Raw genomic sequence first — 15,194 nt, forward strand, 5'->3', positions numbered from 1 at the left:
AATGGGGAAAAATAAAGTATATCCACTAAAGTCAGGAACAAGATAAAGGGTTTCTATTTGTCCACTGTCTCTAGTTTTTGTTTTCTCAGTATAGTCCTTCAGTTCTTAGTTACAACACTGAGACAAGAGAAAGAAAAGAATAGAAATAAGCAAAGTGGGAGTGCCCTTATTTGCAAATAACAGACGTCCATATACCAGATACCTTAAAGGCCACTAGGAAATTATTAAGGATGAGAGTGGTAAAATCACCATTAAAAAAAAAAAAACCTTCCTACAGTCTAAAGACATTATTTTTTAAAATAATAATAAATCTTTTCACAGTTCAGAAAAAAATCTTAAGAGTACACATCTATAATTAAAACTTAAAAACACCGAAGAAGGAAAATTAAAGACACTGGAAAGTGTAAAGAGCCATGGCTGTCCTCAATGAGAGAGTCCTGTAACTGAAGTTCTAGCCTTTTATGTGGAATTGGAATATAATTCCTGAACATTGGACACAAATTCTTGGGTCCTCTGCTTTTCTCATTGCTCAGGACTAGGGTGGGGAAGGGGGGTAGTCTGACTCGAGGACACAGGATGTCAGTTGTTCTTCATGCAGACCAATAGGGCTCTATGTAGTACTTCACCAGCTGCATGGTGACAGCTCATGTTTATGTTCCTGCTTCAGTTTGGCTCTTAGTTGCTCAGTTTGCTTGAGGAGGGATTTTCAGGTAGAAACTGATAGGGAAGAAAGTATATAAGACCACAACCATAGTGCCCTTCATCATTGAAAGGCTTTGGTCCTGCAGTTTTGTCTGTATTTTGGCTACAAAGTTAATTTTCCAGTCTTATCTCTCCAGCTGTGTGGGCTAGCTTTATGTCAACTTGACATAGGCTAGAGTCATTTGAAAGGAAGATACTTCAGTTGGCAAAATACCTCCACAAAATCCAACTGTAAAGTATTTTCTTAATTAGTGATTGATGAGAGAAGGACCAGCCCATTGTGGATGGTCCCATCCCTGGGTTGGTGGTCCTGAGTTCTAGAAGAAAGGAGACTGAGCAAGTCTGTAAGCTGCACTCCTCCATGACCGCTGCATCATCTCCTACCTCCAGGTTCCTGCCCTGTGTGAGTTGCTGTCCTGACTTGCTTTGATGATGAACATTGATATGGAAGTAAAAGCCAAATAAACCCTTTCTTTCCCAAGTTCCTTTGGTTGTGGTGTTTCTTCACAGCAATAGTAATCCTATTAAGATAAGGAAAGCCCTTTCTTCCTAAATGTGTCCATCTGTCTGTTCATTTGCTTAACTATTTGTTCATCTATCTTCAGCATGGATTCATGAGTTTGTTTTTCACTAACACAGAGTTCATTCTTGTGCTTAATTATTTTGTTCTTCAGGTTGACCTAGAGTTGGCAGTTAACACCTAATTTTGAGTCTTTCTGAAGAGTCCAACAGTATAAGGACTATACCTAAATAAACGTCCATGTTGTATTATTACCCTCCAGCATTTAAAACTGAGTTTGTCTCTGATCCTACCATGCTCTGAAAATCATAACCTAAAACACACGTGATCTGTTTCATTAGAAAACTGCAGCCAGTTGTAGAAAAATGCTATTTTAGATACAAGCTTCCTTTTCTTATGGCTGTAGAGAACTCAAGTAGCCCAGTGGATACTTGAGAATCCTCCTGAGTATATTGTGTCCAGTACCATTGGGATGCCTCTTCCCCACATCATGCCAGTCCTTGTCTGTGTCTTTGGATATTATCTCACTTTTAATATTTATTTTCTTTGGTCCTATCAAGCCCTGAGGTGCAAGACTTTCATTCTCACCAAAAATAGGATCCTAAAACAAGGATTCTGTTGATAGTAACTTAACTGTGCCCTGAACGTAGATGACCACACATCCTTACAGGCAAGCCTGGGCCCAAGATGGCCATGTATGGCCTAAGCCAGGACAAGATACTCCAGCATAGTAGGGTGAGCTAAGGTGTCTCTTGCAAACAGCTTATGAGAGTTTTTACATGGTTGCACTATGCAGAGATATTGTTAATCATCACTGGTCCCTAGTCTAGCTGCCACTCCTCTTTAGGGACTTGAGCATCTCAATTTAGTAACTATGACTCCTTGGGGGTCTTCCCATACTGAATGTGCTGCCCTTCCTTTCTGGATGGCACAGGCTTGTCTATGAGATCCGAGGTGCCAGTTTGTTACCCTCACACAGTTGGCTCACACACGATCCTGCATTTATCATGGGGAGGCAGACTTCTGTGCTTGGTGGGAGGGCTGTGAACAATGCCAACCTAAGAAATTGAGCAACTTCTCATCTGATGACTCAAGAAACCCTGAGTCTGGGCACTAGATGAGTACAGCTGAGTGGATGCAGGTGATGTCAAAGCGTGCTTAGTGTTTTTTAGGTGAGGACACGGTCCCAAGGGTATAGTATCAAGAAGGCAACCTGAGGAACATTTCTAAGGGGCAAACCAAACAGGGAAGGAAAATGCCTTCAAGGTACCTGTGTGCAGTGTTAGACAGGTGACCTTCAAGGTAAGCAGGTTCTTCCTGATGCCCTCCCTCTGATTTTGTAAGTGTGGCAGAGGTGAGATACATAGGATGAAGGCTTGGGGTCACTGTGGAAGGTACAGTGAGACACACCCCTATACACTTAATGTGGTGTGTGTGTGTGTGCACGCACACACACACGCATGCTTGTGTAGGCATGCTTGTTTCTTGGACTTAACAGTCATCAGTGTTGGGATTACTAAACTGATAATCTCAGTATCTAAAACTGAAGTTAATAACTGTATTTAGCCTTTTCAGCATGCAGTCCAACAGGTCTTATGTATTAGTGGACCTTGGTGTAAACAGTAAATTATTTTGTACTATGTGCACTCTGTAGAAAGATTGACTTGTTTCAGTATTAGCTCTGCAGTGACCTTGTTTAACATACTCTTAATTTACTTTGTAAAATATACATTATTTGAAAGAAAAGTGCTCTTACTGCATTGGAAATAATCCATCCTGGGCTTTTTCCTGATAGGTTTTCACCTGGCTTCTCTTCTAAGCAGAAGTACCATTAGCTAGAGAGTGTCTCCTCTGTCGCTGAGCAGCTGTCACTGGGAGTTCTCAGCTGTCTGTGCCATGAAGCCTCTTTTCAAGTAAAGCACTATCATAGGCATTTTCCTTTTCATTGTAGGAAGTTATAAACTTCCCACATCGAAGGCATTCTTGGCATTTTTAAAAACATAGTACTGTGTATAGAAGCAGAGCCTTCTCCATGCCATCCCTCCCCTAACACAAACATATCAAATACTTCTCATAGTGACCATATGAGGCTCTGTCTGCTATTCTTGCTGTTCTATAAACAAGTTAATACAGCTAGGAAGAGGAAGGCAAAGTAACCAACAGACAGGTGGTTAGTTACCTGGGGCAGACTCAGACTTGGGTTAGAGCTTCTGTGTCCCTCTGTTGTCTTACTTTTTTTTTTTTTGTTTTGTTTTTCGAGACAGGGTTTCTCTGTGGTTTTGGAGCCTGTCCTGGAACTAGCTCTTGTAGACCAGGCTGGTCTCGAACTCACAGAGATCCACCTGCCTCTGCCTCCCGAGTGCTAGGATTAAAGGCGTGCACCACCACCGCCCTGCTTGTTGTCTTACTTTTAAGCATGTATTTTATTCCCATGTGTGAGGATGGTGTCCATGGTTACGTATTTTCATTATTCTCACCTCACACTCTTCCCCTCCAACTATTCCCTCTCAACTTCATGACATTGTCTTCTTAATTATTTCTCTTTTCTCTCTCCCTTCTTTCTCTCACAGACATATACACACAGAGAGTGTATGATAGAGAGAAACATACACTTATATATAAATACAGTCTGCTGAGTCTACTTAGTGTTGCTCATATGTATATGTGTTTAGGGCTGACCACTTGGAATAGGATAACCTGTCATGGAACTTAGCCCTAGAAAAGATTGACTCTCCCTCACTGAACATTAATTGCCTTTAGCTCTTCATCTAGAGGTAGAACCTTGTGAAATTTATCCCCATCTACCTTGGAATATCAGCTAGTTATATCATTGTGCAGGTCTTGTTTAGGTGGCCATATTGTTAAGATTTCATGGGTGCATTTATGTGTCATGTATAGCAAACACTGTTTCTCAGCTGATATTCTTCTGGTCCTCTGGGTTTTATAGTTTTTCTGCCTAGAATATCTTTCATGATATTTCCTGAGCCTTAAGTCTAAGGATTGTATTGCAGACATATCAGCTAGGGATGAGCACCCTACCTTTAGTAGTTCTCTGTATCTTGACCAGGTGTGAATTTCTGTGATGGTCCACTTCTATGACAAAAAGAGGTTTCTTTGAAGATCAGCGAGAGTTACACTTATCTGTCGATAGAAGGGTATTTAGACTGGAGTTGGGAATTATGCTGGTTTAGCCAAGAGATTTTGTTATTGATCTGGCCTGAATTATTTGTGGCTCTAAAGTCAACTTTGCATCTAGAGAAATGGGAACAGTGGATTCTCAGCTTGATCTTTTTACATGAAACTAAGATGCCACCTTCCCTGTGTATATTCACCAAATGTCTACTGCATACTGCAGATTTCCTGTGATCCCATAAAAAAGATGGTGACTAGGAGTAGTGGTGAATTAGCATGGAAGAGCAAGACACCTCCCGTTGTTACTAGTACTCTAGTACTTCTGCCCTGTTGGTTGTGGTAGATCTCTTGCTAAGACATGTTTCCTTCATGGTCTGATCTCAGAGAAAGGGGCAATGCTGTGTCTCAGCTAGGGTTTCTGTCGCTGTGATAAAATACTATGACCAAAAGCAGCTTGGAGAGGGAAGGGTTTGTTTCAGCTTAAATATTCCACTCATAGTCCATCTCCTAGTGAATTGAGGACAGGAACCAGAGGCCATGGAGGAACACTGCTTACAGACTTATTCCTCATGGCTTACTCAGCTTGCTTTCTTAAAGCACACAGGACTACTAGCCCTGGGGTAGCACTGTCCACAGTTTGTTGGGCCCTCCTATATAGATCACTAATCAAGAAAATGCCCTACAGACTTTGCCACAGACCAATCTAGTGGAGGCACTTCCTCAATTGAAATTACCTCCCTCCACATGACTTCAGCCCTGTCAGGTTGACAAAAACTAGCCGGCAGACGCTTGGCAGAATTTTCAGTCTTGTGTTACTCTTGTCATCTTGTTTTCTAGCATCCTCCAGGCCAGACATCAAGGAAGTACAGCTCCTGTTCCACCATCTTCCTAGATGACAGCACAGTCAGTCAGCCAAACCTCAAGTACACCATCAAATGGTGGGTATGCAGACTTCTTTTTGGTTTATTCATTTTGGGTCTGGGGGTTCATTTGTTTTTGTGTTGTTGTTTTGAGACAGGGTCTCTCTAGTCTTGCCTCTCCTGGAACTTCCTATGTAGACTAGGCTGGCCCCAAAATCACAGAGATCTTCCTTCTTCTGCCTCCCAAGTTCTGGGACTAAAAGCATGGACCACTATACCTGGCAAGATTTTTTGTTTTTAAAGTTACTTTGTTTCATGTGTACGGGTATTTTGCCTGTGTGTATGTTTGTGCACCGTGTGAATACAGTGCCTTTAGAGGCCAGACAGACCCTATATGCCTAGAGTTATAGAGTATTGTAATTGCCACGTGGATGCTGGGCTCCTCTGGAAAAGCAGGCAGTGCTTTTAATCTATGAGCTGTCACTCCAGTCCCCAGGGTGTGCAGACTTCATTATCTCACCAAAAGCTGTTTATAGGTCCTGGGAGAGTCATTACATGAGAATCATATTTTTTTAGAAAGTGGTTGTGACAGCTAAGATGTGGGTATTCAGAATATTTGTGCATATTTCTATTTATATAAAGAAACTAGCATTTTACCTTATTTTAAATCTTGATGTCCTAAAATATGTTCTTTTTATCATATTTAAGTATGTACAACTTTCCCTTTCAGTTTTGACTGAAGCCATCCTGGCATAGAGCCAATAGTATTTTGACTTTTAAATGAAATGAGACCTTCCTCCTCCAAGTCCCGCATGGAGACAGGCTGTGCTGAGAGTAGGGTGGTCTAGCCATGATCCCGTCCACTGCTGGAGGATTGAGGGAGCATCTTTCTACGTTTGGCCTCAGATCCTTTTCTTAAAATGGACTTGAAAGGAAGAAGGGGGAGTCTTTGGGTCACATTTGTGAGTGTGTGTGTGTGTGTGTGTGTGTGTGTGTGTGTGTGTGTGTGTGTATGTGACAGAGAGGGGGAGTGGGGGAGGGAAAGGGGGGGGGCGATTCACTTTTCTCAAGTACAGAGGCAAAGAGCTGATTTTCCCTCTACTGTCCTGTGCCCATCAGCATAATGACAGCAGCCATCCCTGCCAGGGTTCTCAAAGAACTTTTATATTAGGGCCTGGGTTCAACAGCCTGACTGAAAATCTGGGACATTTTATCTCTGTTTGTTTGTTACATTATAACATCCAATAAAAAACCCATATTAGCACATGAAGTACTAAAATTGCTACCTATAAAATGTTCTGTTTTCATGGGCCAAGTTTTCTGAGTTGCAGGCACTGTTTACAGTTGTATGTGACAATCACTGCCTCAGTTCAGGTACTGAGGACTGTAACTAGCTCCCATGGTCAAGGAGATGAAGTACTCAAAACCTAAAGGTAGTAACTAACCTGATGAATCCAAACAGCAGCTCTGCATCACAAAACACTCAGAAGGGAAAGAAGAAGCAGAGGGTAGACAAAACAGCCAGCTATGAGCCCCCCCCCCCCATCACACACACACACACACTTCATCTAACCTTACCCTCGTTTACCAAAAAGGAACATCCCATTCCCTTTCTGATTTTTTTTTTTTTTTGTTTCTCTCAAGTCCAGTATCCTCTTATCCTCATCTTTGTCATTGAATTGATCAATCATTAAAACTATATTTGTTGTGGATATTCTGGATATCTTGGGCATAACATGTATTACCTAAACCAGCTGCTGTTCTTTTCAGAGAATACTTTTGAGTTCTAAACCATTGACTATTTCACAGGTGTGACAGCACCCCTGTAAATTGGGGATTGCTCAAGTTGACAAGAGAATTTGCAAATTTTGCTGGGGCCAGGATGATTGGAGGTTTGGGGGATGAGTCTAACAGTGGGAGAAGTAGAAAGGTGGGCTCTACTGGGAGATAGGCTGCAGGGTTAGGGTGAAGCCAATGTGTAGGGGAAGTGAAATGGTGACTTGTACTTTGAGGGAATATAGTCTTTACTATATTCCTATATATAATATACCTATCACTAGTTTAAATGCCAAATCTGTCATATGGAGCTAGACTTACCAATCTCCAGTTCCACAGTCATACTAAATCCTAGAACTGTCACAAATGGTAGCTAAAGAGGAGCAGAGGGAACCTGGAGAGTCCATTGTATTTCATTGTTCATGCCTCACCAATGTGGTCATCTAGGACAGCTGCTTCTTATTGACCACCAGAGATGTTAGGATTGCCATATCCTTGCTCATACAGCTCTGACTAAGGAGAAGGCAGGTGTGTTGCCCACAGTTACAAATCTTTTTTATGTGGCCTATGTCTCTAATGCCATTGCCTTTGTGGGAAGAATGGGGAACAAGCTATTCTAGTTAATAACTAAACCCGTCATTAGGTTTGAGGTGACTCTCACCACCACATTGTAACTAATTGATAACTAAACAGTGCTTTTTTTCTCTCTAAAGATGATGTAGTAAAAGAAAAGGTCACAACTTACACAAGTCAGAAATCCTTATCTGCTGTTTGAACTTGATATGTCTTATTTAGAATATAGGGTCTGTGGTAGGGCTTTAAATGTACAGGAAGAAACTCTGAAGCCCTTTCACCTAAGTCATAGCCCTCTTCCACCCCCCACCCCCACCGCCATCAGCTCAGATGCCTTTAGAGGTTTTAGGAAGAAGGACCTGTTACTGTTACCCCTTGGTCCTAAGTATCTTCACACTTAGTTGAGTTCATGTAAGTCTATGGGTCTGGGAAGAGATGTGAATCAGAATATAAGCCTGTGCTGGGGGCGTCTGGTTCAGTCTCAGTAAATGCAGTACACACCCAAGTTTCTTGGAGATCTCAGAGCCTAGCTTAGGTCTCTTTACCTCTGGTTGTTTCTTGAAGGGCCATTTCTTTTTTTTTTTTTTTTTTTTTTCTTTTTCTTTTTTCTTTTTTTGAAGGGCCATTTCTATTCTCTTGAGAACTGGAGCACATTGCAGTCCTGCAAAGGATTTGTTCTTAGAGGCTAAGAAAATAACTTGGCATTTTTCTATATTTTAAAATAAGACAAAAGGAGCAGAAAGAATTTTAGATTTTTTGTTTGGTCAGTTGATGTTTTGTTTTGTTTTGTTTTGTTTTATGAGACAGGGTTTCTTTGTGTGACAGTCTTAGCCTTCCTGGAACTTGCTCTTGTAGTCAAGGCTGGCCTCAAACTCACAGGAACATTGTTTTTTTAAGGTAGCCAGTCAACTTGATCATAATCAAAACTATGCCATTTTCTGTTCAGAAGAAAAAGGTTTTATCAAAGTTTTCAAGGTGTTAGTGAATCTGAAGTGAAAGAACACTGGTGAGGAATACATTGATCATGCGCTGGTGAAATACTTAATAGTGTGTATTGGGAGGCCGCAGTTGCATTGTACGATGCTTTCCTATAGAAATAATAGAACTGTAGATTGCACAGATATTTGTGAATCTGGTTATTATGATGTGAATTAATTACTGAACATTACATACAATTTAAATACTCAGTTACGGAGAATGATTATTCAACAATCAAATTATGAAATATAACTAGCAGCTTTTAAAATCATGTTCATACAGGAATATTTCCTAAGGTGGGAAAAGCATTAACATGGCTAAGTATAGGATGCCAGCCTCTTTGTCACACAAATATAGGTAGAAATAATAACTGTATCTCAGACTGATAGTAGTTATATGGGGGCAAAGAGATTGGTTTTTTTTTTTTTTTTGATATAAAGTTTTTTTGTCACCACGCTGGCCTCTAACTCCATTCTCCTGCTTCCCAAGTGATGGCATTATAGGTGTTTATCATCATTCTTGGCTAAAAGACAATTTTGTTTTGAAACTGCTTCCCCCCTAGTACAGGGAATCAAACACAGGACCACACATATGCTAGGCAAGCACTCTGCCGCTGAACTACATCTCAACTCAGATTTTTTTAAGTTTTCTGTATTTCCCAAAATTTCTGTGTTAAATGTATTGTATTTTACATTAGGAAGAAAATTGAGGGAAATGAATGTTTATTATATTCAGCTATTTAAAACGTTTAGACAGTTTTAAGACAGGGCCCAGGTAAGCGACACCACCATCTGAATAAATGAATGACTGTGCCGCATAGCTGGCCAGGATGGCCAAGGTGGTGTTTGAGGAAAACCAACCACCGTGCTGCTCACTGTTCTTTCTGGTTGTAAAAAAACAAACAAACAAACTTAAATCTTCCTAGCCCAGTAGGCAGTGAATTGGAGATTTCCAAGTAGGTTTAATTTGTAGCACTTCTATGTAGTACCTGCATTTTAAAAGTGAGGAAAGCTAAAACTCTGATAGAAAAGCTGTAACTTTCCACTGTTACTGTACTATTTCCAAAAACAATCTCACAATTCCTGGAAGTGATCACCAGAGTGACTTAGTGTGCAGTATGTTCTGATCAGCACTCTGACTGAAATGGGGCTTTACAGATGGATTGTGTGGCTTTTAATTTAGTGATCTCTGCCTGATAGTGTCTAGTACATGAAATGGTGAGTGTGTTTATGGAACACTGAATTTCTATGTTTTGTTTTACAGTGTAGCTCTTGCGATATATTACCACATCAAAAACAGGTATGTGGACGTGTAATTCCACGCTAAAAGTATCACATGTTATGTTCTTCTCATTCCTAACCTTGAATTTATATTGTTAACTCGTGTTTTGATAGACCTTCTACAGGTTAATGCCCCAGAGTGCCAGGGAGGAGCAGAGCTCCTCTTGGACCAGGAGCACCACAGCTGGTGACTGGTGCTGTGAGCAGACCTTGTGAGAAGGCTCAGAATTCCTCTTCACTGGTTATTTTCTGTACAACTTAACTAAGAACTCTATGTTTTATAAAATCCTAGTTTTAGTTTGAATTCAGTGGAAAATTTTGACAAAGTATGATAAAAGCTCTTCCTGATAAAAGTGTATCTTGCAGTGGTTATATAAATTTGCTGAGTCTGGTAAAACTAGATTTTAGATCGTTCTTAAATAGTTAAGTATGAACCTGAGAAGGTGAGTTAGCAGTTTAAGAGTTCTTCTTGTTGCTCAGTCACGAAGACCAGAGTTTGGCTCTTAGCCACCCATATTGTACAGCTTGAAAACACCAATAATTCCAGCTCCAAGGGATATGATGCCCTCTTCTGGCCTCCATGGGGGCAACTCCACATGTGGGCATACTTTCACACACAGGAACACTCACACTTTTTTTAAAGGAGGAAATAGGGTTTGTAGAGAAAATTCACCAGTCAAAAGTGTTCATTGCTTTTGCAGAGGACCTGAGTTTGGTTCCCAGTGCCCACATTGAGCAGCTCACAGCCTCATAGCTCCAGCTCCAAGTGCATATGACACCTTTGACTTCTGCATAGTCACCTGTACTCACATGCACAGACACACAGACAAATAATTAAAAATAATAAAAAGAATTTAAAAGGAAGAAAAATATAATAATTGATTTATTTGCTAATTTAATTGTGCTTCAGGTCTGGTGCCTTAAGCCGTATCTGTAATTCATCCTTTCCAAACATGTTTTCCCCAGTAGTGAGAAGTTGAACGCTGTCTGCAGAGCACTGAGTATAGATCATTTCAGGTTGTTGTCATGAAATGTACCAAACTTTTTTTCAGTGATTTCCTTTTATTGGACTTTTTCAATGTACCCACTTAATTTTCATAAACACAGAGGCCACTTAACTACAGTCACATTTCAGAAGTAACGAATGTGGTATGTTTGTAGACATAATGTTAAGTGCAAAACTAGTTTGAGAACAGAAAGGGCCACGAAGCAGAGCGAGACAGGCCCCATAACTCCTCAGGCTGTTTGCACATGGGAGAGTTGAGAGGCCATGGAGTGCAATGTAGATGGCAGTGTTAGGGAAGCACAGCTCTGTGAAGCAGACATTTTACATGTAAGACAGAACAGCTTTGGCATCTGAGCTGGGATATCAGCAGATTTTGCCCTATCATTTCTGTGGTACAAATCCAAACTTTGAAAACACTAAAGCTGAAACTCTATGTAAGACCAGTAGTGAGATGCAGATGTTCTTTTAAACCAGCTTAGCATCTTTAAGAGATTTCTTTGTTCTTGTTTTGTGGTTGAGAATTGAGCCAAGAGTTCCGTGGATGTTAAGCATGCCTTCTTCAGTGAAGTATATCCCAAGCCAGCAGTGATCCAAAGTGCTTTGTAGTTCAAGGCATTATGAGATCAGAAACCAGCCCAAGGTGCTGTGTGAAGCACACACCAGTAACCCAAAGCACTATATGAACCTGAAGCTAACAGCACAAAGTACTGTATACCTAGGTCAGCATCCTAAGGTGCTGTGTGGACCAGAGGCCACAGCCCTATTTGCCACATGTAGACCAATGGCCTGTAGCCTTGTCAACTGTAAGGCCTAGTGCTTCTAAACATTGTTCCCTTCACAGTCCTTCTGTATTACTTTATAAAATTGATACACAAACCACACATGCTGATGAGAAATTTACTACAGTGTGAAATGTAATTTTACCATTTATTAGAAGGAAAACAAACTTGCAGACTTGTGTGATAGATGTGCTTGTTTATTTTTACATGAAGAAATCTTAGCTGAATATTTATGCTGCAGGGCACGAAGACTTTTGAACGTTTTTCTGGATTTGTTGATACTTTCATAATTTTTAATGGTGCAGATGCTGCTTCACATATATACCCAATACAAAATAGAAGAAGTGTGTTTAGTACCATTTCAGAAATTGCTGAAAATTCTGTTCTTTCTTATACCAGATTTACTGCATGGTAGTTTATGAAATTCAAGTCAGCAACGCATACTGTATTTTCTAAGATCAGATCTTATAACACACCATAATCCAGAGAGACATTAAGTTTGATGTTACCATGCTGAGACATGACAGTAGGAAAATACTAAAATTCTTTATTTTTCTTAATTAAACCGTTATGCTTCTATAATGTCAAATACCTTTGTATATACCATAAAAATGCTACAGTTCATAATTTCCAGTAGTCTCAAGTCCCAGCTGGGTGGTTCAGGCAGTTTCTTTGGCATTGTGGGGCTGCAAGGTATAGTATGTGTACAGTGTGTTCAGAATAAAAGCCATAGTACAATCACATGATCCAGTACAGGTGAGTGCTGCTAGAAATGTCTCAGGCACGATTGCTTTATTGCTGGAGTTCTTAGTGTGTCTTGTGAGCATTTAAGACTAATATTCGTTGCCTGCTGTGTACCCGTTCCCCCCAAACTGCTTCACATTAACCACCATATGGTTATCAACAGTCAGAAAAAATTATGTTAAAATTAGATCAGTTTAGATTTGGTTCATTTGAAAATCATAGGGGATCATGAGAGAGAAGATGGAAAACAGCAGTGGAATACATGAGATTTAAAAAAAAAATAGGAACTGACTAGGGTAGGAAGAAAAGCAGCCAGGGGGGCTGGAGAGATGGCTCAGAGGTTAAGAGCACTGGCTGCTCTTCCAGAGGTCCTAAATTCAATTCCCAGCACCCACATGGTGGCTCACAACCATCTGTACTGAGATCTGGCGCCCTCTTCTGGCGTGTGGGCATACATCGAGGCAGAATGTTGTATACATAATAAATAAATCTTTAAAAAAAAAAAAAGAAGGAAAAGAAAAGCAGGCAGAGATGGAGAGAATACATGGGGAAGAGGAATGAACAAGAACAACATAAATGACACATGTACGAAGATGTCAAGATGAAACCTATTATTACTCTGTATGTTAACCTAAGAAATTGAGAGGGAAAATTTGGAAAAACCAGCATTTTTACTTAATTCACCTTGAGGTTTTTATCTCTGTGGATTCAACAGCAGCAGCAACAAAAATGATTGAATACTGTACCTGGAAAAAATAACTCCATTATTGACAAATAACCAGCAGTGTCTCTTAAATTTTGCAGTTTTTGTCTGTTGAACTGAAATGTGTTTTGTTTCATTTTGAGTGACATTTATTCTACAGAAAGTAAACTCTGATTTCTATTGCTTTTCCTCATTAGGGACCCAGATGGAAGGATGCTCTTAGATATTTTTGATGAAAACCTCCACCCTCTTTCGGTAATCGCCTTCTTGTGTTTCATGAGCTGGTGTAGTGATCTGTTCTTGGTCCTGTCACGTGGCAGTCATCTGAAAACTTCCTGTTTTCTAGAAATCCGAAGTGCCACCAGATTATGACAAACACAACCCAGAGCAGAAGCAGATTTACCGGTTCGTTCGGACACTGTTCAGTGCTGCTCAGCTGACAGCTGAATGTGCCATTGTCACCCTGGTGAGTGCGACCTGCAGAGACTCTTTACCAGGTGACCCTGAGTAAACTTGTAGAAGCTTATGTCTTCTGTGAGACTAGAGAATGGATATCTTCAGAGTGTGGAGTGTTTGAAAGTCCCATTCAAAAGTCAGGTATGATGTCCCATTCAAAACCTGTCAGTGCTGAGGTTTTCAATGCGGATGACTCCCACAGGGCTGATGTACTATGGACCAAGAACATCCTCAACCAATGTCTGGTTTCTTTTTGTTCACTCCCCACGATAATCTTAATGACAATAGAATGTATTCAGGCATACATACAAGATGTGGTGAAATGTCAGTGAACTATGTGTATCTATGGCCTAGTAACTATGACTAGCTTCTGATTTGTTTTGTATAAATGTGTCTGTTAGACATGCAGATAGTATGGAAACCTGCATTTTAAGGCTCAAGTTAGGAATAGAAAACTATTGCTAGGATGTTAAAACTTCATGTTGTTTAGGAACTAGGTGTAAGAGTGGACCCTCATCATCCCTGACCCTTACACTGCATGTCACTCAGAAGTGAGCTTTCCCTGTTATGGAGCATGCCGGGAGAACAGACTCTGGCTCCCTAGTTTCTGGGGAGACTGTTGTCTAACAGAAGACTTGGCCCCGAGTCTCTCCACACTAGTTTTTATGACCTGGACTAACTCAACAGTTAGCCATTTGCTCATTTATCTATTGGTTCATGGTTCTTCACTGCCTGGCTGGCTACAGGGTGAGACCTGTCCATATAATCCCTACTGATCTAGAATGGCTGTAGGTTCTGAGATCAAACTGGGGAGTACATGCATTGTTTCCTAACAAGAATTTATACTACAAAACAGGAATTCAGCAGTATGGTTTCCAGAAAAGAAGGGCTGAAAAATCAGGAGACCATTGATGAGATTAAGGGTAAAATTTATGCTGTAAGAAAACTGAGTTATTATAAATAATATACAGATTAGTATGTTTCACTGTGACATTTCCATTCAGGATTAAAAATACCAACATTGTGAGTTGATCATCTTAAGTGTTGTCATCTTTCTCCTTCTGTCCTCTCCCTGTTCTTTAAGCAGGAAACCTTGAGTTCACTATTGTATATGCTCATAGATGATTGGGATAGTCTCCAGATCTGCAAAGATTACCTTTAAAGAGCAAGAGATAGAGTGTTCCTCTGGGTACAAATTCTAAGAAGTTTGTATGTGTGCCTGTAGGTTTGAGGTTTTCTTAGTAGTCACTCTTAGCTATATAGAAATAGTGTTGGAAGAGCAGAAAGGACCAAGCTTCCAAATGGGAATCTTAGTTAATGCTTGCTCATCCAGCTTTCAGTAAAAGCTCCAAAGCAACTAAAGCAGTGTTTCCATTTTTACTGTAGGGAACCCTCAAAGACTTTCAGACTTGTTCTGTAACAAAGTACTGTGAACTGGTAAAGAATTTATCTGGATTTGGCATGCAGCAAGAATCCTAGATACTTGGGAGACTGAGGCAGGAGGATTACTTATGCCATGAAGTTTAATGCCATCCTATGCAACACAAAAATCCTAGGAAGTAAGGGGTAGGGAGAAATGAGGAAGTGGGAGGGAGAGGCAGGAAGGGGCAATGTGCTCTAGGGATCAAATCGCACAATAGCTCTGTCAGTGAGCTGCCGCCCTGAGTGTGCTGGAGTGTATATAT

At 40.5% G+C, this 15,194-nt stretch overlaps 1 protein-coding gene across 2 annotated transcripts in view; it reads left to right on the forward strand.

The window, feature by feature from the left end:
- Ccny (cyclin Y) overlaps positions 1-15,194 on the forward strand; it is a 73,174-nt gene that overhangs the window by 43,699 nt on the left and 14,281 nt on the right. Inside the window, exons 4-7 of one of the 2 annotated variants that reach the window (XM_050122081.1) lie at positions 5,192-5,292; positions 9,805-9,840; positions 13,251-13,308; positions 13,400-13,519. In XM_050122081.1, coding sequence (XP_049978038.1) covers positions 5,192-5,292; positions 9,805-9,840; positions 13,251-13,308; positions 13,400-13,519 — 315 coding nt within the window. The remainder of the gene's footprint in view (positions 1-5,191; positions 5,293-9,804; positions 9,841-13,250; positions 13,309-13,399; positions 13,520-15,194) is intronic. The other variant, XM_050122082.1, reaches the window with a different exon arrangement.

Source organism: Alexandromys fortis, unplaced genomic scaffold (assembly GCF_014885135.2).
Source record: "Alexandromys fortis isolate MF-2015 unplaced genomic scaffold, M_Fortis_MF-2015_v1.1 scaffold_193, whole genome shotgun sequence".
Lineage (NCBI taxonomy): Eukaryota > Metazoa > Chordata > Mammalia > Rodentia > Cricetidae > Alexandromys > Alexandromys fortis.